Source organism: Siniperca chuatsi, linkage group LG13, assembly GCF_020085105.1.
Source record: "Siniperca chuatsi isolate FFG_IHB_CAS linkage group LG13, ASM2008510v1, whole genome shotgun sequence".
Taxonomy (NCBI): domain Eukaryota; kingdom Metazoa; phylum Chordata; class Actinopteri; order Centrarchiformes; family Sinipercidae; genus Siniperca; species Siniperca chuatsi.
In genome coordinates this window covers 8,483,364-8,508,100 of record NC_058054.1, presented here as the reverse complement: position 1 = coordinate 8,508,100, position 24,737 = coordinate 8,483,364, and the positions used below count along the sequence as shown (strand labels likewise).

The 24,737-nt window shown below is 40.8% G+C and overlaps 2 protein-coding genes across 3 annotated transcripts in view; one reads left to right on the top strand and one right to left on the bottom strand.

Moving 5' to 3' along the window:
- Nucleotides 1–541: 541 nt before the first annotated feature.
- The window catches only part of LOC122886377 (retinal-specific phospholipid-transporting ATPase ABCA4-like), a 65,566-nt gene continuing 41,370 nt past the window's right edge, over nt 542–24,737 (bottom strand). For both annotated transcript variants that reach the window (XM_044218469.1, XM_044218470.1), the window contains 14 exons: nt 12,926–13,103; nt 12,528–12,643; nt 12,047–12,194; nt 8,577–8,700; nt 7,976–8,105; nt 7,637–7,757; nt 6,608–6,670; nt 6,095–6,201; nt 3,681–3,822; nt 3,229–3,363; nt 2,831–2,934; nt 2,530–2,622; nt 1,811–2,060; nt 542–1,417 (listed from right to left, as the gene is read on the bottom strand). In XM_044218469.1, coding sequence (XP_044074404.1) covers nt 1,301–1,417; nt 1,811–2,060; nt 2,530–2,622; nt 2,831–2,934; nt 3,229–3,363; nt 3,681–3,822; nt 6,095–6,201; nt 6,608–6,670; nt 7,637–7,757; nt 7,976–8,105; nt 8,577–8,700; nt 12,047–12,194; nt 12,528–12,643; nt 12,926–13,103 — 1,828 coding nt within the window. In that variant the 3' untranslated portion in view covers nt 542–1,300. The remainder of the gene's footprint in view (nt 1,418–1,810; nt 2,061–2,529; nt 2,623–2,830; nt 2,935–3,228; nt 3,364–3,680; nt 3,823–6,094; nt 6,202–6,607; nt 6,671–7,636; nt 7,758–7,975; nt 8,106–8,576; nt 8,701–12,046; nt 12,195–12,527; nt 12,644–12,925; nt 13,104–24,737) is intronic.
- LOC122886379 (autotransporter adhesin BpaC-like) lies at nt 14,970–17,309 on the top strand. The gene is made up of 5 exons (XM_044218472.1): nt 14,970–15,064; nt 15,277–15,342; nt 15,415–15,501; nt 15,945–16,350; nt 16,932–17,309. The coding sequence occupies exons 1-5, from the start codon at nt 15,010–15,012 to the stop codon at nt 17,143–17,145; spliced, it is 828 nt and encodes a 275-aa protein (XP_044074407.1). The 5' UTR covers nt 14,970–15,009; the 3' UTR covers nt 17,146–17,309.

Genomic DNA, 24,737 nt, shown 5'->3' with positions numbered 1-24,737 from the left:
TAGAGAAGAGAAGCAAGGGGGGCTGAAATATTTGAGAAATATATTTAAGAAATAAGAAATACTGCACTTTACATATACATTATGAAATTTTGGACTGTTTTATTTGGGACTGATGAGGCAATACAAATCAGCTAGTCAAGACTACACAGAGCATAAAGTATAAAGCAAGTTTTATTTGGTCAGATACAAAATATAATTCCTCTATCTACAGCTACAGTGGTGTGAAAGTTTGTCACACTTGAAATCTCGAAAATCCTCCAATGTGGCTGAATTACAACAATTCTGCAAAGATGAGTGGGCCAAAATTCCTCCACAGTGCTGTAAAAGACTCATTGCAAGTTATCGCAAACACTTGATTGCAGTTGTTGCTGCTAAGGGTGGCCCAACCAGTTATTAGGTTTAGGGGGCAATCACTATTTCACACAGGGCCATGTAGGTCTTAATAATAACAACCTTCATTTAAAAACTGCATTTTGTGTTTACTTGTGTTATCTTTGACTAATATTTAAATTTGTTTGATGATCTGAAACATTTAAGTGTGACAAACATGCAAAAAAAAAAAAAAAAGAAATCAGGAAGGGGGCAAACACTTTTTCACACCACTGTATATTTATCTAATTACCCTTTTCCCCCTCAAATTTAATCCTTCAATAGGAATATTTTGTTCTGACATTGGAGAACATGACATGGCAATGTATGAAACACGGCAGACAAAGAAATACTTAAATGTACAACAGTAAATGACTGAAAAGAATGGAAGCGATAGTAAATGTTTTGGAAAAACAGACAACCAACATTAAATGACATTTGTTTACATGTGTCACAAAATTGAGGTGTGTGTGTTAATGTAAACATAAGAAAATACTGCTTCTAAGGTGCTTAATTATTCATTACACATAGAATATGTACAAATGTATACAAGCCATTCAATCTAAGCACAAATCTCTTTCTTTTCCGTATTTCAGATGAAGAACCAGCTGTTTTTGCATGAGTTTCTGCTGTTAACACGTATGATTTCAAGTCTAAGTAATGTGTCATGCTTGGTTTTTGCTAATATTGTGGAAGATTAACTCCTATTTGCAGCCAAAGGCTTGTAAAGGTGGTCTGTGGCTGGAAAAATGAACTGTTCTACCAGTCACTTTGGCAGGTGACTGGCCAGGCTCGCCTCTACTCTGAAAAGCAATTTGGCTAGAGAAATATTACAAGTGGCTTCTGAATTGTGGAAAGTGGAGCGTTATATTACCTCCCTGCAGAGTAACACCTTTACATCTGTGTTTCTGTACATTTACAGGTGACATTCTCATGTTTTCCTCTGCACTGGCGAGATCTTGATGTCTTTTCTTCCACCTGCTGTTCGTCTGTGTAACGTTATGTCCTCGTCCTCTCCTGCCTGTTGCTTGGCAAAGTTGACAAACACCTGCACAACAGACAAACTGATTCAGTACAAAATAAAAACCTGTGCCCAAAGGCACAAAAATTCCATAATGAATCTGCTCAGGATTGTTAGACATAATTTACAGATTTCAAGCAAGAAGTTTTAGCGACAGTATATTTAAAATGTCAAGCTTATAAGAAGAAATTTAACAGTTGTGTTTAAAGAGAAGTTAAACATTTAAATATTGAATCTAATCTTATTATAGAAGACAGAAATAGGACATTTTTGTATAGTAATAGTTTAAGTTATCGGGAGGTGATTGACAATTGTTCCTTCACAAATGTTATCAGGACAAATTCCTTCACATATATTAAACACAGGTTGAGACTCTTATAGGTCATTTCCCCTCTTCTCATTGTCTTGGTTCGTACGTACCTGGTCCAGTGTTGTCTGGGAAACAGAGTAGTCTTCAATGCTGAGCCTCTCTTTATTGGCCACCACTAGCTGAAATATCCTGGCTAGAGAGGAGGAGGCGATCTCGTACTGCAGCGTGTTGTAGTGCTTCTCCCTCTGAACACAGCTGGGGAAGCAGCTCTCCATGAAGCTCTCGACAGGCTCCAGATCTGGGGACAAGCCTGCTTTAGCTGCCTTGATTTTCATGGTCACTACGTAGCCGTCACCAAATCTGGATCAAGGAAACAGTGTGACGATATTACACATTTTTCAGGATACATTTAAATTTTCTTATACTTTATACTGACTGTAGTTACACCTACTCTAACTCTCTCTTTTTTGTCTTTGGTTGAACGTGACCATTATACTTTATATCAATATCCACAACGTTAGAAGTGCTATTATTTGTAGTGGTTACTGTGAACTAAAAATTCAAACCAATAACATTGCAGATGTGTTATTATCCCCTAAAGTTGTTGCACAACTTCATATTGTTAGTATTTTCAAAGTCTGACTTTGTCATATATTAAGGCCTACAGAAAGGGTCGATCCTTTTTGGAACTAAAATTTTGATGCTTATAAATTGTCTGTACCATGATGCTGAGAAACCTTTATTCATCATGTTTTAAAGGTTGGGAATCACAATATTTAAATACTGCCCAAACACTGTACAGCCTGCTAAAATACTGAAAACCTCTTACTTGTATTTGAGATGCTGGATGGTACCCAGACACTTGAAGGTCCCATTGACCATGATGGCCAGTCGAGTGCAGAGGGCCTCGCACTCCTCCATACTGGTGGAAAATAACCATAATCCATCTTTATTTTTACTGCTGCTATTTCACAAGCAATAAATCATAATTTCACAGATCTCTATGGTAAAATCAAGCAAATGCCAATATAGTCATGAACAACTGTTGGCAGAAGAGTGAAGAGAAACTGTTTGGTCAGCTGCTGCAGCAGATGTGTGCATTGGATTAATTTCATTATTAGATGTCGAACCTGTGTGATGTTAGCACCACAGCCCTGCCGTCCTGAATGACACTCATGATGGCATTCCACAGGAAGCGCCGAGAGTGGGGGTCCATCCCCGTCGTGGGCTCATCCTAAACACACACAGCCACAAACAAACAACAAACTTGACTCTCTGAGCACATAATTCCATATGAACAGAAACCAAATCCTTATCTCTATCAGCATATGGCAAAGATCTCAGATTTATGCCAATTTGAATTGAACTGTGCAGTTGCCTGCCAATGTATAAAACATTCGTGGCCAGGCTTGACTGAACCCATATGGCTTCCCATCTGGATCCATAGACCATTTTATTGATAAATCCCTGCATAAAACCCAAAACCCAAACAATGGGCTCATAAGCTGCCTGCCATTGGCTAACTCACCAGTAGTACCAGTGCTGGGCAACCAATCATTGCAATAGCTGTGGAGAGTTTGCGCTTGTTGCCTCCACTGTAGGTCCCTGCACAGCGGCCAGCATACTCTGTCAGACCCAGCTTCTGGATGCCCCACTCTGCCACCTACAGGGGGAAGGGGGTAAATGTGCATTTGGTGGGCACGTCCATCCAAAAGTGACTTAGTGCTTACATTTTTAGGATGGGCTGTACATTTTTAGGACGGATACTGTTAACTAAAGCTATCGTAACAATTACAGAAAACTTAAAAGGACAAAACAAACATTAGCGAACACTGAGCAACAGTAAAGAGACAATGTACAAAACAAAATTAACAATATAGATATAAAGCTCTCTATGCAGTGCTGAGCCAAATAGTAGTTTAATTCAGAGAGCAGAATGAAACATTCTTGAAGTTTTAAGGCAACTGGTGTCCTACTCACTCTGGGGATCTCTGACTCAGGTACCCCTCTGAGACGAGCGTAGAGGTACAGATGCTCCCTGCCGGTTAGGAGCTCATCGATGGCATCAAACTGAGGGCAGTAGCCCATGTTCTGGTGCACGTCCAGAATCTCTGACAGGATGCTACAAAACAAGACACAAGGTGCCACTCATTGCAGTGAGCCAATATAGCCAATAACTTGATAATTAAAACAAAATATTTAACTATTCTGAGTGGGGTTAGACTCCTTCTTCTTTTCCTTTCGGCTGTTCCCTTTCAGGGGTCGCCACAGCGAATCATGTGCCTCCATCTAACCCTGTCCTCTGCATCCTCTTCGCTCACACCAATTAACTTCATGTCCTCTCTCACTACATTTGATAGATCAGTGATTTCTAAACTGGGATGTCAGGTCCCCCTCTTGCAGTCCCTAGATAAATCTGTAGGATCATAAGGTATTCTGAGAATCTGAGAAGGAAAAATTACTCTTTGGTTGAATTGCTCATAAACTAACACACTGAGCCCATAAACTGTGAGGAGGAGTCACAAGTACATATTGCTGTATCTTAAGGGGGTAGGGTGACCAGACGTCCTGAAAAATTTGGGACAGTCCGAAATTACAAACAGTTGTCCCGAATCCCGAATCCTGTCCTGTTTGTCCCGAAAATGTACCGTTATAATAATAGATAATACTATAAGCTTAAACGAGTACTGTCTGTATGCTGTGAGACTTGACTTGACTTGAGACTTGAAGGCAAAAATGCTGAGGAGACCTGACTTGGCGACACAGTAACATTGAAAAATGCTGCACAGATAGTATTGTGTATTTTGGAGCGCTGCTAAATTGTCATGAATAAATAATAACATAACGGAGATACGCGCAACAAGCTGCTGCTGTCACCAGAATAAAAAAGACTCTAAATTCAAATGAGAGAACGCTTTTATTAAATTATCAATTACATTAGCCTAGTAGATTAAACTTTTTTTTAACTCTCTGAATCCGCGAAAATATTCTGATCAAACCACTTATGTAGGCTATTTCCTTTTTTTATTAAACAAATGTTTTGTTAGTTTTTTGTAAAATATGTAAGAGTAGGCTATTATTGATGTGTTTTCACTTGTCTATTGCACTGATTAGGCTATCATAAATAATGGATTTCTGATATCATTCAACCTGTTAAACCAGATGACGGTGAGTGCAGCCACGTCAGCAGGAGGAATTTGTGATTAAAAATATGCATTTGTAAGATCCTACAGTTTAATGACAATCTTGACTACTGAAAAAACATTTAAGATGATTTTAACAAACCTGTCACCTGTGCGCAATGGTTTATGTGTCTTGTAAGCACAGCCAGGACACTGTGCTTCATGCATCCTCAGAATCTGTAACTGATCTTCATAATATTAATAACAAATTATCAGTTAGACTCTAACTAATAATTTAGAGTAACATCAGACTCTGTTAGAGTCTGATGTTACTCTAAATGATTCTATAGGCTACATTTTAATCCTGACATTTAAAAGTAAGCCACCCGTTTGAGTCATTGGTTCAGTTGTTTCAACATGAAAATGTGAGTGACTGCCACAAAACTGAACCGAACTAGGCTAATGTTCAACATTGAGTCAACTGAACTCAGGAATACTATTTCTTTCCAGTGAGGTATTAGCTTATAATGACTTTATGAGGTAAACATTACTGTTGGTGCTCTATAGGAACAATGTGTAGTTATGTTTGAAATATACATTACTTGTATTCCTGTTCTGAATTTATTTTATGTAGGCCTATATTTTTTATTTTATGTTACAGATAATGATTTGCACACTGTTACATACAACACAGTCAATCAGTGTTTATATTTCCCAATGGCAGACATTTGACTTCAAGAACAAAAATAATACATTTTAGCGTTGAGTTTTGACTTTCATGTGTTTTACTCTTCTTTGACACTTAATGTAATGTACTGCACTTGACCACGCCCACCGTGGCCACATGACCACCACCCCCCTTCCCCCAACTCCCCTGTCCCATTCACATCTGGTCACCCTATAAGGGGGTCACGTGCCAAAAAGGTTGGGAACCACTGTATGGAAACCCAGACTTTCATTAATCTGGGTTTTAATAGAGTTTAGTGTTTAACAAATTGTATTATAAGAGGAAAACTGGGTATGTTCAAATAGTTGGCATATCAATTTTATTTTTAACAAATAGAATAGTAGCACCAAAATCACTTTTCAGTAGCTCCACCACAAATGTGAGTACCACATGGGTTGGTTTTATAGTCACATAGTTTCATCAAACAGAATAATGCCAGATTGACCTTCCCGTGATTAAACTTTCTAACTCATTGGACTGCTTCTGGTCGTCTCTCATCTGGAACTGTGTGCAGGATAAACCAGTTTTGACTGATCTTTATGTACCTGTAACCAGCCACAGTAGCCTCCCCAGAGCTGACATCAGTGTCACCAGTCAGCATTTTGAAGGTCGTCGTCTTTCCAGCTCCATTAACTCCCAAGAGACCGAAGCACTAACGGGACAAAAGACAATCAGGCTCTCAATACGAGGACACTCACTATTATAGAGAATGACTACTAATATCCTTTTGAAACTGTAATATTGTATTTGGCTTCATAAAATGACTAGAATCCTTGTACATGTATGTATGTATTAATAAAGAACATGAGAAAATTAGAACAGAAATATAAACACACCCAGACAAAATGAGACCAGATATACAGTAAATATACTTCATTATCGTGGCTGCTGATGGTAAATGACAAGTACTGCAAAGTATCTGCATCTTTAACAGTCTGGGTGGCAGCTTAATCAACATGTATGTTTACCTGAGCAAACACAAAAAAAAAGAAAGCCTGAATAATATAAATAAAAAAGACAGTCGTCGTTCTCAGTATAAATTAACTCAGTGACTTTACCTCTCCTGCGGGGACACCGACACAAATCCGGTCCACAGCTGCCCTCTTCCTGCCCACATACGTCTGTGCAGAGAAGGCAGGGAAACAATAACTGACTCCATTTGTGTAGTACTTTGTAAAACAATAACAAAAATTTAGAGGCAAAAAAAGCAATATGATAAACAATAAAATATGCCAGATGCTTTTTTTCTACAGCATTAATCTGCCTGCTTATATATTGTTTAGCATTATTTGTTCTGCACTACATATATGTTTTAATTTTTATATATTGTACATTTATTCCTTCGTCTGCTGTTAGGGACTGTATGAAAATTACAGAGTTGGGAAGGGGTTTAAAGTTTATATTTTATTTTATAAAAAAGCAAGGCCTTCTACAGTGCTATTAATATTTTTTTTACCCTCCCACTGACTTGGGAAAAAAACTGCCATATCTTCCACCCTATATCTGAAAATAATTTATAGCAAACATAACAAAATAGTGAAAACACAGCCACTCTCTGTTTTTGAATATAGAGCTGCCAATCATTCAGGCCACCAAATTAGTGAATTGGGCCCAGGCGCCAACTCTATTTGTGCTGATGGACTTGAGCATCGCAATATTTCCGCACCAAAATGAATGATAAAAAACATAATTCTGGGATGAGAAAAAGCTGAAACACCCTCCCCTGCATTCCTGACAAATATAGACTATCCTGCCTTGAGCAAGAAATAAAAAAACCTAACCCTCCCCCTTTTCTGACCCCTTATTTCAGAGGTCATAATGCTACAGTAAGTAACTTCTCATAGGTTCATTAATTTCTACCTAAGAAAACAGACAATAATACTTACACTTAGTTTTTTTAAACAGCCCTGTTAGGGACTTGCTTATAAAATAAAAGGGAGCTGTAATTCCAATGTGAGAGTACTTATATTGGGTTTTTTTTGTATCCAGCACCTATCCCACTGAGGTTTTGAGGATATATGCTATATACTCGAACTTATTCCTTCTTCTTCTGAAATCACAGACATGGTAAGGTCAGTGATTTTTACCTTAGAGAGGTCTCTGATCTGCAGGATGTCTGTCTTGCTCCCTCCTTCATAAATTCTCTGCCTCTCTGCTGCTACGTCGTCATCCTCATCTTGTATTGGAGTCTGCTTTTTGTTTGATAACCTGAAGGATGCAAGAATATCATCTGTGGAGAAGCATCTAGTACAACAGAGCTGCACTTTATCTGTTAATAGACGGGTATGAGTTCCGACCCCGTGTGAAAGAATTTGCCTGGTCAAGTTTCCATGGAAAGGTTGAGACACTGGTGTAATAAGAGATTGAGATTCTTTGTGTATATAAACTTGTACAGTATGCTGATCTGTGTTTAGCCAGTCCCTTACCAGTGGTCCAAGAAGAAACGGTACTGGATGAGAAGATTGATAGTAAAGTAGACGAACCCTTCCACTGCCATAAAAGCAACATTTTTTCCCACAAAGTCCCACCGGAAAGGGTCCTGTGTGTACTCTTCACCTGAAAACAGAAATGAAGTCTGAACTGAAAATCAACCCTTTGTTCAGTCAGTACAAAGTCAGTACTTTTTATATGTCACAAGCTGTACAAACATAATTTTCCAGACAGCGATAACTCATGACTTGTCTTCTACTGTAGGAGTTCGCAAGTACGTTTTGATGCAGAGTCGTTTGTCACAAGTCTGACATGACTAAAGAGTGGCTAGTCACAACTATCTACAGTGTGAATATAAACTACTAGAACTGTGATTACCAAGGTGTGATTTTGTAAAATTTGGTAAACAATTTCCGTTGGGAAATGTATGCAAAATGGTCTTTTCCTGCCCAAGTGTTTATGTCACCTATTAATGAACAATAATTCAAAAAGCTTTTCTGATTATGTTATTTTAAATATTTTTAGTGATGAAGATTGTGCTACATATCATGAAATAATGGTGGAAAACTCATGGAACCATAAGTATACTGTACTTACCAAATCTGGCATAAACATCAGTAACAGCCTGGTTCATGGCCATGTCTATCAGTCCTCGCCCCAGGCAGAAGTGAGGGAGCACCAGCAGGCATTTCTTTAGCCACTCATTGAACATCAGCAAAGACTGGCAACACACACACACACACACACACACACACACACACACATACAGATCAATCCACATTTCACTTGAGTGCAGGATTGACAGAACACTTCAACATACGGTATGCAGTATACACAAAAACAATAATAAAAACATAATTCTAACTAAATTAAACTTGTGACTCATTTCTGAAGCTCAGTATTTTCCTGAATGTTTTGCATCACTGCATCATCATCTCAGCATTGTGTTCTCATACAATGTTTGCATTATATCTTATGAAATTTTCAGAATTGCCCTACAGTATACCCAAGTATGAATAGCTCATTCAAACCACACCAATTAATGCACCGAACAACTTCAGTTCAAGTTATGCATACTGTAGGTTTTTACTCATTATTCAACTTGGTGAAAATATAAACTTCTCAAGAAAACTTATTTGCATGCATTTGGAATTGAACCCAGTTCATCAGAGCTGTGGCCAAGTGTACACACACAGCATCCAGTCATGTTTAATCATGTGAGCTGCACCTCCTTTTCATCAGTGTCATATAGAACAGGAGAGCATGTATTTTCCTATTTTAATTATACATTTGATATGAGAGCAGGCTGTTCTCAGTTATCATCTCTGGTTTTTGGAAATTTAGCAAAGCTTGAGACTTGTGTATAAAGATAAACTTAAGCTTTCTTTTAGTCAACTATTCAGCTTTGCACGCATGGACAAGTCTCTGCAGTTGTTAAAACACCAAAACCAAATACTGAATCTTTTTTCCCCCTGGTACACATGTACTCACTATAACAAAGGAGTGCATTCAATTGTGATTTACTGTCGGTGACGAAGAAGCTCTAAGTTTAGACTCTTGGAAATATCACCATAACTAAGATATGGGTCGTGCCACCTCTAGTGGTTCTCTCATGACTCACCCATTGCGAGATTCATCAGTGAGAGCAGAGAAGAGGAGTACATGTGCAGTGGAGAGAACCATCTGGCAAAAAGAATCATCTACATTTTTTGACAGAGCAGGAAGTCACCTGTCACCATGACAAAAAGCATCTGTGCCCTTTTCCCCCTACTTCTCCTACTTCTTTGTTTTTATTTTCTTAAAAGACAGATGCCACACTAACCATACCAGGTCTGTTTTAACACTTGACAGAGTGACTTTTGGCAGTTGTGTTATATGTTCAGACCAAGGTTATTATCGTTAACGAAAACTAACGAAATAATGAAAACTAAATGTGAAAAAACATTCATTAACTGAAATAAAAATAAAAACGAGACTTTACAAAAACAATAACTAACTAAAACAGTATTGTGTGTTTATAAAACTAACTAAAACAAACTAAAATTATAGACAAAATGTCCTTTGTTTTACACCAGCTGTCAGCACCTCACAGTCCGTGACATGTTGCCACTCCGTCTACGCCACGCCTGGCATCATGGCCGTGTCGAAAGTCGAGAGAAAGCACCAGAGTCCCATTTGGGATTACTTTGAATATGACTGTGTCACAGATAAAGGCAAGTGCCTTGTAGTAGTGGAAGGTGATAAAATATGTGAGACATTTTTCAAGGGGAAAAATCCTACGAATCTGAATGTCCTTTCGTTAAAAAAAAAAAAAAAAACGCACAAGAAGAAGGCTAACCTAGCTTAATTTAACAAGGTAAGGAAGAGCGCCCAGCCCCCCTCCCCTGAAAGAGAAGCTAACGTTAGATCCAGGCCAGGCAGTACAAATGTACTATACTGTAGTATGATGTTTTGTTTTTATTACGCAATACTTTTTCTGACCTTTTTGAATCTCGCCCCTGACAAATACCCCATATTACAAATAAAATATAAAAAAACTAAAACTAACACGAAAACTAATAAAAACTAAACTAAAACTAATGCTGGCTCACTCTCATGGCTTACTGGGACACTGCTTTTCCTGCTGTTTTCACACAGTGTCTTCTCTCACCAAACTTAATTTTGATTGTCCTTCTCATGCCAGTGTGCTTTTACATTAACCTGATGTTGTTCCGAACTATCACATATTTGTCTGCTCTCTGAGGGCCTATTCAACACTTCAGACATGGATTCACTTAGAAGTAATGAATCAATATGAGTCATCAAAAGAGTCCAACTTCCTGGCAATAATGAGCTTAAAGTTGCATTAATTGATTTTTTGGCCACATGGGGGCAGCAGAACAAACTGAAAACACAATGTGTTAGCAAACAATTTCCTTTTACACAAACAGCAGACAGGGAGCGACATCAGCAATCATTTGGAGATTGTTTCTGGCCACCTGACAAACAAAAGTCCAAAACAAATACTCGTTTGATCCATTGTTTATATTAAAAATATGGATTTGTGACCCTTTAGATTTAGTGGCATCTTGTGGTGAAATTGCAGTTTGCAACCATTTGAATATCGCTCACATCACCCTCCCCTTCCAAGCATGTAAGAGAAACTACGGTGGCCGCGAAAATCACGAAAAACATGAACGGCTCTGGCTAGAGCCAGTTTTTGGTTTGTCTGTTCTACTGTAGAAACATGTAGAAACTGTAGAAACATGTCTCCTCCGAAATGTTACTCACTGCAACTTTAAAGCTGCACTACTCAATGTTTTTAAATTATGGGGAAATGACTATGTGTAATACAAAAGGTGTCGTTTGTAGTGACGAACCCACAGATGTTTTGACATCTTTCTGCTCATTGTTTTGGTTTAACGGCTCGCAAATGTACTGCTTTGTTTCAGTTTCACCCCTCTCATCAACCCTGTTCTTAGCAGCAGCAGGCAGCCATTTTCAGCAAAAAAGCTCTGAACACTGTTCGCTGCCTGCTTAGCACCAAACAGCAGACAAAGCTAGCAACTACCTGGTGAAAAATAGTGGCGAGTGAATATTGGACTTACATTTGTCAGCTGGCCAGAAACACAATTTCAAATCAATGCTAATTTAGCTCTGTCTGCTTGATGCATAAATAGGCATTTATTTGCTAACACATTCGCTATATAAACTTTATAAGGTGATAATATGTTTACAGCTTGTTCTGCTACCCCCAAAAACTCAATACTGCTTTTATTTGTAAATTTATTAATCGATGCACTCAACGGATAGCCTCTTTGCCCACTAAGAGTTGTTATGAGTCTCAGCATTTTCTACAGATGAAGCAGTACACCATTAAACTTGCCACAGCTGTACAATACAGCTGAACTGTGTAGGGGGTCTCACACCATTAGGTCTAATACAAGACCTAATGTGAGAGTTAATGAATTCAAATATGCATCTTTGCAGTGAAATATTAGAACCTTTGGAAATAGTTAATGTTAACAGAAATTAATTGTCTTGTGAGTTTTTTTTTGCAATATTTTACAATATATATGTATCCTTACCCGATTGTTTTCAAAAAGCTCCAGTATGAAGGTGATGGCGCTGCTATTAATGCCTATGAACAGGTTGATACAGGACAGGGACACATATGCAGTACTTGGGATGTTGAATATGTAGGACATGGGATACATCATGGGCGTCACTGACCACCTATAAAGCAGGAGAGCCAGAGAAAAGAGAAATATTTCAAAAACAATTCCAGTCATGTTGTTGTTCACACCCCTTTCGTGTCATTTATACATTTTGAATTTCCTTGTTGTTGAACAGGGTTATTATCCAGTTCCTTGTACCTCATTCAGTTATGAATTTGTTTTTTGTGTACAGGTGATATATCCTAATAAGGCCCTTTGGGTGCTCTCACACTATAACACTAACTCACCTGCACAATCTGTGTTTCCTTTTCATATCCTCTTTGTATTTTATTGTTTTTATTTTTTGAGTGAAAAACAAAACTGAACCAAATTAAACTAAGCAAAACCTTACCCATATAGCAGTAACAGTGCTATTAGTGCTGGCAGGTTGGATGAGGATGTGTAACACTTTTTGTCAAAAGCCATGAAAATGCCAACCACCATTGCAGTGCTGAGAGTGTAGTTAACCTAGGGGAGAAATAAAGATCAGTTCAGTTCTTGATTTTTTTAACATTCACATGAGATAATGAACAGAAAAATCAACTATTTTACAAAAATAACCAGATGTAAGATACAAATTCACTTAAAGGAACAATCCACAACATCTACCTGTTTGAAGTTGAGTTTATATCCACTAGTATGACATGTAAATAAAGTTTTTATTGCTTAAAATTATTTGAAAACTGGAAATCTTTGATTAATTTCAATATTAAGATGATGCGCATTTTATATTGACACTGCTTGAATTACCATGTCCCAGAAGAAGTTGGCCACCCAGTACACTAAAGGGCTGACCCCACTGACAAACTGCAGGTGCTTGGCCTTGGTCACACGCTCCTGGATGAGGTAGAGGACGAAGCTGGCAGGGATGAAGGACATGGCGAAAATAACACAGATCGCCACCACGGCATCTACTGAAGTGGTCAACCTGAAGGAAGAAGCAGATCAAGTCTGTACAGTACATTCTGGTCTGGGAATCTAACATTAATGAAAATTTAGATAAATGAAATTGTGTAATTCATTATACTAGAGAACTTACTAGAGATGGCACCATTACAGCTAATCCATATAAAAATGCTTAAAGTTAAAGCCAAATAACATGGTGAAAACATGGCAAGAGAGTAATTTGCACATATAGACTCAGGTGGAACTATCTTCCAAAGGGAAAGAAAAAAAAATAAAAATAAAATCATATCTATAATTTACTTTAAATCATTTTAAGATACAGTCATGAAAAATTGTTTCTAATAATGATCCAGATATATGTTTACCAATTTTATTTTTTTTTAAATGGGAAAATGTAAGAGCAGCAGGTGTTATAAATAATAATAATAATAATAATGATAAAACAAAATTCCAGAATATAATCTTTACAGCACTAAACTCAGACAACACACTAGAATAATAAACTATAATCTTGTAATTATATAATATAGTCTGATAGTATACAGTGTTTTTTCTTCATTTTGTAGTTGCCTTTCTATCCCTCCTTATTGTTATTTGATGTAATTCTTTTTTTAGGGTAGGCTAGGCTGCCGGACCCTCTTGGAATTGCCAATGTTATTATTTCTAGGAAATCTGCCTTCCCATGCTTGAAAATTAACAAAATTTTGTCCAGTCCTATGCCAAATGTCCACAACAGGCATTGTGGGCCAATAGTCCTGATGGTGGCGTTACAGCAACCATCTACAGTTTAAAACTTTGTTCATATTCATAACATATCAGTTGTACGTGCTACCACTTTGCAACTTTCACCAAAATGTAAGTGTAACTCATTATCCAGCCCTTGACAAGCTTCAGCTGTTTCCGCTCACATTATTTGCTCAATTGACACCAAACTAATAAACGGATTCTCTCTTGGCAGGTAGCTCAGCAAGATCATGACGTGCCATTGGTGATTAAGGTTGTGAATTCAAGTTCTGGGTGATGCAGAATAAACACACTAATGTCTACTCAGCCATTGTGCTATGTGGATTAGAAAAGACTTCAAGGTTTAATAACTTTGTTCTGGGATGGACTGCGTTTGTCTTCCTTTTTCCATCTTCCTCCTCTTCTTCCTCCTTCTTCTTCTTCTTCCTCCTCCTCAAAATGCCCAGCCCCGACTCACAGCTGCGTGGCAGCGTTAATTGTTATTTTTCTTCTTCTTCTGAAGTTAACCTGCTGCGGAGCAGGTTAGCTGTGCAACATAGGTTACCATGGTGATCTACCCCAGTTAAAAGTGGGCCAGCTTTGATGAGATATGCTTAGATAAGCCCAAAGGTATCTGGCTAACCCACTGTGTGGGTCTGCAGGGCTATAATATCTATAATAATACATTCTATTTTATAGGTTGATCATATATCTTTAGAGATGGCAATGTTGCTCTGTCTGTCAGTCTGTTCACCACTTTGACTGGTGTATATACCAACAACTATCAGATGGATTGCTATGAAATTTGCTGCACATATTTTCAACGTTCCCAGAGGATAAATTCTGATGACTTTAGTGACCCTCTGACTTTTCCTTTCCTTTTTCCATTTTTATTATTGCTTCCATAGCTGTCTAAAGAGGAGGAGTGAAATTGTCTTCTATTTTTCCCTTTTTATGGAGCTTTCTCAGGAGCTTGTATTTTCTATTCGAATTGCACCTTAGCATACATCCAAAACAAGTAATATGAAATAAATACATACAACATTCTCAGAATTGTATAAGCTGCGCTGAATTTCAACTAGCACTGACTCCTCTGAAGTGAGAGCCAATTAGAGCTGATCAGCAACAGCTGTGTCACCAGCATGATGGGCTTTTTTAAACCTCACATGTGGCACAGGTAGCATTTTCCCTTGGTGACTGAAGCAATGGGTGCTGTTCGGGTCTTGCTTATTTGTGTGCTGACTGTTTGGTTTGCCAAAGGTTTTATATTCCTTCTGTTGAAAGCATGTGTTTAAGAAATTGGTAGTGTGGGATAGCAAAGAGTAAGGTATTTTGGTTACTAGAGTATGCCTTGCCATAACTTTAGAAACTTCCTTAATTCCTGAAATTTCCTTTAGCTCTAACGACTTGGTCTTATGTTGTGCCATCAAACATCACAAACACTTGATTAACAGCGAGTATAATGTCCATAGGCTCTTGTTTGCCAGTTGGTGGCACAAATGAAAGACGTGATAATGGGCTGCAGAGGAGAATGAGAGGTAACAACATTTGTGACTAAAATATTTTCTGAGCTACATTCTGACACTAACTTAACTTCTTTTGTACTGCAGATTTGTCTCCCAATGAGATCTCCATAAACAATGCCCTTGTCCTCCTCCAGTCAATTGAGTCCATATTGCAGCAAGAGGTTAAAGAAGGTGAGCAGGTTCTGTGAAACCCTACTGGCAAAATACAAGTTTGTGTAGAGCCTTGGTTCTTAACCTCACAATGTGGGTAATTAAGTTTTCAGTTTAATGCTTTATCTGGCTTTTAATCACTTGATACTGGTATTCCAACAGAGTTTAAGTTAAACGACATTGACCATACAATGTCAAGTATACAACTTTGTCTACGTAAAATACTGCAAACAAATAATATAGTATACCTACATGACATGGATGCAGAAAGAACTCAATATTGTGTCAGGTTGCATAAACCTACACTGGACTGGTCTTTTTGGAGCAAGTCTCAAGTCTATTAATGCTTTAAAATTTCAGTCACTTGGCAGTGAATGCTCTCAGCTGTGTGTCGAAGTCTAGAGAAGTTGAACATGACTCAGTTTCCTTTTAGGATCTAAATTGTTGTTCGAATGTCTTTTCAGTACAACTGGAAAGCAATGAAGTGGAAGCTACGGCATCAATTGGCCACCAGAAACTTGTACAACAACACCTGAACAGACTTAAAGACCTCAAAACAGAGGAGGATGGCGAGCTACGCAGCGACAACGCGACGGCCGCCGACAATGCGACGGCCAGCAGGGAGGCAGCAGCCGCCGACAACGCGACGCTGGGAGCTGCCGACAACGCAACGGCGGCCACCGAAAACACAGTGATTGTAATAATAGTAGCCGACAACGCGACAGCCTCTGCCGACAACGCGACAGCCTCTGCCGACAACGCGACAGCCTCTGCCGACAACGCGACAGCCTCTGCCGACAACGCGACAGCCTCTGCCGACAACGCGACACTTGGAGCCACGACGGCCGCTGACAATGCGACGGCCAGCAGGGAAGCAGCAGCAGCAGCAGCTGAAAACACGGTGATAGTAATAATAGTTGCCGACAACGGGACGGCCTCTGCCGACAACGGGACGGCCTCTGCCGCAACGGGACGGCCTCTGCCGAACGACGGCCGCTGACAATGCTCTGCCGACAGCACAGCAGGACGGCCTCTGCCGACAACGGGACGGCCTCTGCCGACAACGGGACGGCCTCTGCCGACAACGGGACGGCCTCTGCCGACAACGCGACACTCGGAGCCACGACGGCCGCTGACAATGCGACGGCCAGCAGGGAAGCAGCAGCAGCAGCTGAAAACACGGTGATAGTAATAATAGTGGCCGACAACGGGACAGCCTCTGCCGACAACGGGACAGCCTCTGCCGACAACGGGACAGCCTCTGCCGACAACGGGACAGCCTCTGCCGACAACGGGACAGCCTCTGCCGACAACGCGACACTCGGAGCCACGACGGCCGCTGACAATGCGACGGCCAGCAGGGAAGCAGCAGCAGCAGCTGAAAACACGGTGATAGTAATAATAGTAGCCGACAACGGGACGGCCTCTGCCGACAACGCGACGGCCAGCAGGAAAGCAGCAGCCGACAACGCGACGCTTGGCGCCACGACGGCCGCCGACAACAATGTGACGCTTGGGGCCAGCAGAGTGACTGCCGCCGACAATGTGACGGCCAGCAGGGCAGCTGCCGCCGACAATGCGACGCTTGGAGCCACGACAGCCGCAGACAACGTGACGCTTGGGGTCAACGTGACGGCCAGCGGAGCAGCAGCAAGAGCAGTTTGATCTACAAACCGATGACTAACTCGACTGCGTTCACGAGTGTCTCACGTGGGAACATTGAGAGGCAACTAAAGTATGGGACTAGGTTTGAGGAACCATGCAAGAGTTTACTTTGTATGTACCTGGTTTTTATGTCTCTGCTTTAAATAAAACTCTAACTGATTTCATTAGTTTCCTTATTTTTCCAGAGATTAGTGAATGGGTTAAATGACGACGCTGCCTACGGTTTTTCAAATCCCTATCGTTTCACAATCACCAATTTTTTTTTCTCTTTTTTTTTGCGCTGTAATTTAAACCAGAGGAGCATTTTGAGTTAAAGCCAGACCCAGTTGCAAATATTCAACTCAAACTGTTGCTGCTGCCAGGATATTAACCATAAGACTACCTGGCACAGGATTCTTGTTTTGCTTGTTTTGTCTAAGTATCCTACACAATTTTATTGATGCAGTGTATTCCTGCTTTAAGTTGTTTAAAATGTCCTAAACAATTTCATAGCAGCACTGCTTAACTATGGGGACCCTAAAGTGACATGGGAAATTAATGAGTATAATGAATCAAAAGAAACAATGATCTAACTGCGTGACCTCATACAGGAGATGTGAAATGCAATCCTGTAACTGCCAGAAAGGAAATACTCACATTTCCCAAACTGTGAACTACTCTTTTAAGCAGGCCTCAAATAATAAGCAATCAGCTCCACCTGGATGAGATATATGGTACAAGGTGCAGGAGAAAAGCACTCATCCAGGCCACTATCTATTCTTGCTGCTGCCATCAGGTAAGCACTATCGTAGCAACAAAGGCGCACAACACTCGTTTTAAAGACGGCTTTTATTCTCACTAAAACTAGTGAAAGGTCTGCAGGGCACAGGGGCGAGTAGTACTGTGCTTTCGCTTCTATTCAAGTGTATTTATTTCAGTTTTTAACTTGTTTATACTGTATGTAACACCGTGTGATAGTATGACTTATTGTATAGTACGGCGTTGACAGGAAAGCAGCCAGTTCCTTGTATGGAAATCCACTAGTGGCAGTTTAATGCATATGACAAAATCTTTGAAGATGCTTTTAACAACACTTTTCAGGAGTGTTGTCATTCTATATTTTTGTTTGTCAACAAATTCCATGAATAGACCAAAACCAATAGTATTAGTCTGTCTCTCAATACTTTATCTTCCCTACCTGGACCCTCTTAGAATTGCCAATGTTATTTTTCTTCCTAGGAAATCTGCCTTCCCATGCGTGGGGAAAAAAACTAAATTTTGCACATAGGTCCAGTCCTATGCTAAATGTCCTCAACAGGCATTGTGGGCCAATAGTCCATCACTCTGTTTTTCTCAAAAACTGTCAAACTAATTAAAGCTATCTCCCGCAATCGACACCAAACTTGCCACACTGCATCTTCAGACTGTCCTCCACAAACAGTCGAGCCAGATTTATGAAATATCAAAAATTGAGCCCACATTGCATAAAAAGGTTCTACTGTAAACAGCTACTGCAAATTCTCGATAAAATAAATCTCCAATGTTTCTGAAAAAAATGACAAAATTTTGTAGTTATGGTAGATGTAGTGTGGTAAATTTCAGAACTGTTTCTCAAAAACAGAATTTTTGACAGTATTTTGAATTCTATCCTCATGTAAACCATTGCAGTCAATGGAAATAGAGCATCATTAAATATCAGTTTGTCATTTATGGAGCAATCTTTGTAAAAAAAATAAATAAATAAACTACAGACATCTATCTCTATGTTGTCAAATTCTCAGAGTTCTGTCTTGATAACTGAATTTTTGACACTAGTTTGAAATCCGCTGTTAAGCCGTTATCACAACCATGGTGGTTGCATAAGTCTTAGTGTGAAGCCACCTCTGATTTTCTGGTTTCTGCGGGTAGCTCAACATGATCACGACGTGCCATTGGTGATTAAGGTTGTGAGTTAAATACCCAGGCGATGCACAACAAACATCTTATATCAGTAGTCATCAACCCTGCTCCTGGAGCAGCATATGAACGGCAAATTGAGTGTACTGGCCTATAAAAACATCTATAGCACTGTATTACTTGCCACTTTATTGCAAAGTTTGTTGTTCATGTCAGGATCCTTTAGACTCAGTTTTTCCAGTGATCTGACTGGTCAGTGATCGGGCTTCCTCTGAAGTTAACCTGCTGCGGAGCAGGTTAGCTGTGCAACATAGGTTACCATGGTGATCTACCCCAGTTAAAAGTGGGCCAGCTTTGATGAGATATGCTTAGATAAGCCCAAAGGTATCTGGCTAACCCACTGTGTGGGTCTGCAGGGCTATAATATCTATAATAATACATTCTATTTTATAGGTTGATCATATATCTTTAGAGATGGCAATGTTGCTCTGTCTGTCAGTCTGTTCACCACTTTGACTGGTGTATATACCAACAACTATCAGATGGATTGCTATGAAATTTGCTGCACATATTTTCAACGTTCCCAGAGGATAAATTCTGATGACTTTAGTGACCCTCTGACTTTTCCTTTCCTTTTTTCCATTTTTATTATTGCTTCCATAGCTGTCTAAAGAGGAGGAGTGAAATTGTCTTCTATTTTTCCCTTTTTATGGAGCTTTCTCAGGAGCTTGTATTTTCTATTCGAATTGCACCTTAGCATACATCCAAAACAAGTAATATGAAATAAATACATACAACATTCTCAGAATTGTATAAGCTGCGCTGAATTTCAACTAGCACTGACTCCTCTGAAGTGAGAGCCAATTAGAGCTGATCAGCAACAGCTGTGTCACCAGCATGATGGGCTTTTTTAAACCTCACATGTGGCACAGGTAGCATTTTCCCTTGGTGACTGAAGCAATGGGTGCTGTTCGGGTCTTGCTTATTTGTGTGCTGACTGTTTGGTTTGCCAAAGGTTTTTATATTCCTTCTGTTGAAAGCATGTGTTTAAGAAATTGGTAGTGTGGGATAGCAAAGAGTAAGGTATTTTGGTTACTAGAGTATGCCTTGCCATAACTTTAGAAACTTCCTTAATTCCTGAAATTTCCTTTAGCTCTAACGACTTGGTCTTATGTTGTGCCATCAAACATCACAAACACTTGATTAACAGCGAGTATAATGTCCATAGGCTCTTGTTTGCCAGTTGGTGGCACAAATGAAAGACGTGATAATGGGCTGCAGAGGAGAATGAGAGGTAACAACATTTGTGACTAAAATATTTTCTGAGCTACATTCTGACACTAACTTAACTTCTTTTGTACTGCAGATTTGTCTCCCAATGAGATCTCCATAAACAATGCCCTTGTCCTCCTCCAGTCAATTGAGTCCATATTGCAGCAAGAGGTTAAAGAAGGTGAGCAGGTTCTGTGAAACCCTACTGGCAAAATACAAGTTTGTGTAGAGCCTTGGTTCTTAACCTCACAATGTGGGTAATTAAGTTTTCAGTTTAATGCTTTATCTGGCTTTTAATCACTTGATACTGGTATTCCAACAGAGTTTAAGTTAAACGACATTGACCATACAATGTCAAGTATACAACTTTGTCTCACGTAAAATACTGCAAACAAATAATATAGTATACCTACATGACATGGATGCAGAAAGAACTCAATATTGTGTCAGGTTGCATAAACCTACACTGGACTGGTCTTTTGGAGCAAGTCTCAAGTCTATTAATGCTTTAAAATTTCAGTCACTTGGCAGTGAATGCTCTCAGCTGTGTGTCGAAGTCTAGAGAAGTTGAACATGACTCAGTTTCCTTTTAGGATCTAAATTGTTGTTCGAATGTCTTTTCAGTACAACTGGAAAGCAATGAAGTGGAAGCTACGGCATCAATTGGCCACCAGAAACTTGTACAACAACACCTGAACAGACTTAAAGACCTCAAAACAGAGGAGGATGGCGAGCTACGCAGCGACACGCGACGACCGCCGACAATGCGACGGCCAGCAGGGAGGCAGCAGCCGCCGACAACGCGACGCTGGGAGCTGCCGACAACGCAACGGCGGCCACGAAAACACAGTGATTGTAATAATAGTAGCCGACAACGCGACAGCCTCTGCCGACAACGCGACAGCCTCTGCCGACAACGCGACAGCCTCTGCCGACAACGCGACAGCCTCTGCCGACAACGCGACAGCCTCTGCCGACAACGCGACAGCCTCTGCCGACAACGCGACAGCCTCTGCCGACAACGCGACACTTGGAGCCACGACGGCCGCTGACAATGCGACGGCCAGCAGGAAGAAGCAGCAGCAGCAGCAGCAGCTGAAAACACGGTGATAGTAATAATAGTTGCCGACAACGGGACGGCCTCTGCCGACAACGGGACGGCCTCTGCCGACAACGGGACGGCCTCTGCCGACAACGGGACGGCCTCTGCCGACAACGGGACGGCCTCTGCCGACAACGGGACGGCCTCTGCCGACAACGGGACGGCCTCTGCCGACAACGGGACGGCCTCTGCCGACAACGGGGCGGCCTCTGCCTCGCCGACAACGCGACACTCGGAGCGACGACGGCGGCCGCTGACAATCGCGACGGCCAGCAGGGAAGCAGCAGCAGCAGCTGAAAACACGGTGATAGTAATAATAGTGGCCGACAACGGGACAGCCTCTGCCGACAACGGGACAGCCTCTGCCGACAGCGGGACAGCCTCTGCCGACAACGGGACAGCCTCTGCCGACAACGGGACAGCCTCTGCCGACAACGGGACAGCCTCTGCCGACAAGCGGGACAGCCTCTGCCGACAACGGGACAGCCTCTGCCGACAACGGGACAGCCTCTGCCGACAACGCGACACTTGGAGCCACGACGGCCGCTGACAATGCGACGGCCAGCAGGGAAGCAGCAGCAGCAGCTGAAAACACGGTGATAGTAATAATAGTGGCCGACAACGCGACGGCCTCTGCCGACAACGCGACGGCCTCTGCCGACAACGCGACGGCCTCTGCCGACAACGCGACACTCGGAGCCACGACGGCCGCTGACAATGCGACGGCCAGCAGGGAAGCAGCAGCAGCCGAAAACACGGTGATAGTAATAATAGTAGCCGACAACGGGACGGCCTCTGCCGACAACGCGACGGCCAGCAGGAAAGCAGCAGCCGACAACGCGACGCTTGGCGCCACGGCGACGCCGACAACAATGTGGCGCTTGGGGCCAGCAGAGTGACTGCCGCCGACAATGTGACGGCCAGCAGGGCAGCTGCGCGCCGACAATGCGACGCTTGGAGCCACGACAGCCGCGAGACAACGTGGACGCTTGGGGTCAACGTGGACGGCCAGCGGAGCAGCAGCAAGAGCAGTTTGATCTACAAACCGATGACTAACTCGACTGCGTTCACGAGTGTCTCACGTGGGAACATTGAGAGGCAACTAAAGTATGGGACTAGGTTTGAGGAACCATGCAAGAGTTTACTTTGTATGTACCTGGTTTTTATGTCTCTGCTTTAAATAAAACTCTAACTGATTTCATTAGTTTCCTTATTTTTCCAGAGATTAGTGAATGGGTTAAATGACGACGCTGCCTACGGTTTTTCAAATCCCTATCGTTTCACAATCACCACTTTTTTTTTCTTTCTTCTTTTTTTTTTTGCGCTGTAATTTAAACCAGAGGAGCATTTTGAGTTAAAGCCAGACCCAGTTGCAAATATTCAACTCAAACTGTTGCTGCTGCCAGGATATTAACCATAAGACTACCTGGCACAGGATTCTTGTTTTGCTTGTTTTGTCTAAGTATCCTACACAATTTTATTGATGCAGTGTATTCCTGCTTTAAGTTGTTTAAAATGTCCTAAACAATTTCATAGCAGCACTGCTTAACTATGGGGACCCTAAAGTGACATGGGAAATTAATGAGTATAATGAATCAAAAGAAACAATGATCTAACTGCGTGACCTCATACAGGAGATGTGAAATGCAATCCTGTAACTGCCAGAAAGGAAATACTCACATTTCCCAAACTGTGAACTACTCTTTTAAGCAGGCCTCAAATAATAAGCAATCAGCTCCACCTGGATGAGATATATGGTACAAGGTGCAGGAGAAAAGCACTCATCCAGGCCACTATCTATTCTTGCTGCTGCCATCAGGTAAGCACTATCGTAGCAACAAGGCGCACAACACTCGTTTTAAAGACGGCTTTTATTCTCACTAAAACTAGTGAAAGGTCTGCAGGGCACAGGGGCGAGTAGTACTGTGCTTTCGCTTCTATTCAAGTGTATTTATTTCAGTTTTTAACTTGTTTATACTGTATGTAACACCGTGTGATAGTATGACTTATTGTATAGTACGGCGTTGACAGGAAAGCAGCCAGTTCCTTGTATGGAAATCCACTAGTGGCAGTTTAATGCATATGACAAAATCTTTGAAGATGCTTTTAACAACACTTTTCAGGAGTGTTGTCATTCTATATTTTTGTTTGTCAACAAATTCCATGAATAGACCAAAACCAATAGTATTAGTCTGTCTCTCAATACTTTATCTTCCCTACCTGGACCCTCTTAGAATTGCCAATGTTATTTTTCTTCCTAGGAAATCTGCCTTCCCATGCGTGGGGAAAAAAACTAAATTTTGCACATAGGTCCAGTCCTATGCTAAATGTCCTCAACAGGCATTGTGGGCCAATAGTCCATCACTCTGTTTTTCTCAAAAACTGTCAAACTAATTAAAGCTATCTCCCGCAATCGACACCAAACTTGCCACACTGCATCTTCAGACTGTCCTCCACAAACAGTTGAGCCAGATTTATGAAATATCAAAAATTGAGCCCACATTGCATAAAAAGGTTCTACTGTAAACAGCTACTGCAAATTCTCGATAAAATAAATCTCCAATGTTTCTGAAAAAATGACAAAATTTTGTAGTTATGGTAGATGTAGTGTGGTAAATTTCAGAACTGTTTCTCAAAAACAGAATTTTTGACAGTATTTTGAATTCTATCCTCATGTAAACCATTGCAGTCAATGGAAATAGAGCATCATTAAATATCAGTTTGTCATTTATGGAGCAATCTTTGTAAAAAAAATAAATAAATAAACTACAGACATCTATCTCTATGTTGTCAAATTCTCAGAGTTCTGTCTTGATAACTGAATTTTTGACACTAGTTTGAAATCCGCTGTTAAGCCGTTATCACAACCATGGTGGTTGCATAAGTCTTAGTGTGAAGCCACCTCTGATTTTCTGGTTTCTGCGGGTAGCTCAACATGATCACGACGTGCCATTGGTGATTAAGGTTGTGAGTTAAATACCCAGGCGATGCACAACAAACATCTTATATCAGTAGTCATCAACCCTGCTCCTGGAGCAGCATATGAACGGCAAATTGAGTGTACTGGCCTATAAAAACATCTATAGCACTGTATTACTTGCCACTTTATTGCAAAGTTTGTTGTTCATGTCAGGATCCTTTAGACTCAGTTTTTCCAGTGATCTGACTGGTCAGTGATCGGGCTTCCTCTGAAGTTAACCTGCTGCGGAGCAGGTTAGCTGTGCAACATAGGTTACCATGGTGATCTACCCCAGTTAAAAGTGGGCCAGCTTTGATGAGATATGCTTAGATAAGCCCAAAGGTATCTGGCTAACCCACTGTGTGGGTCTGCAGGGCTATAATA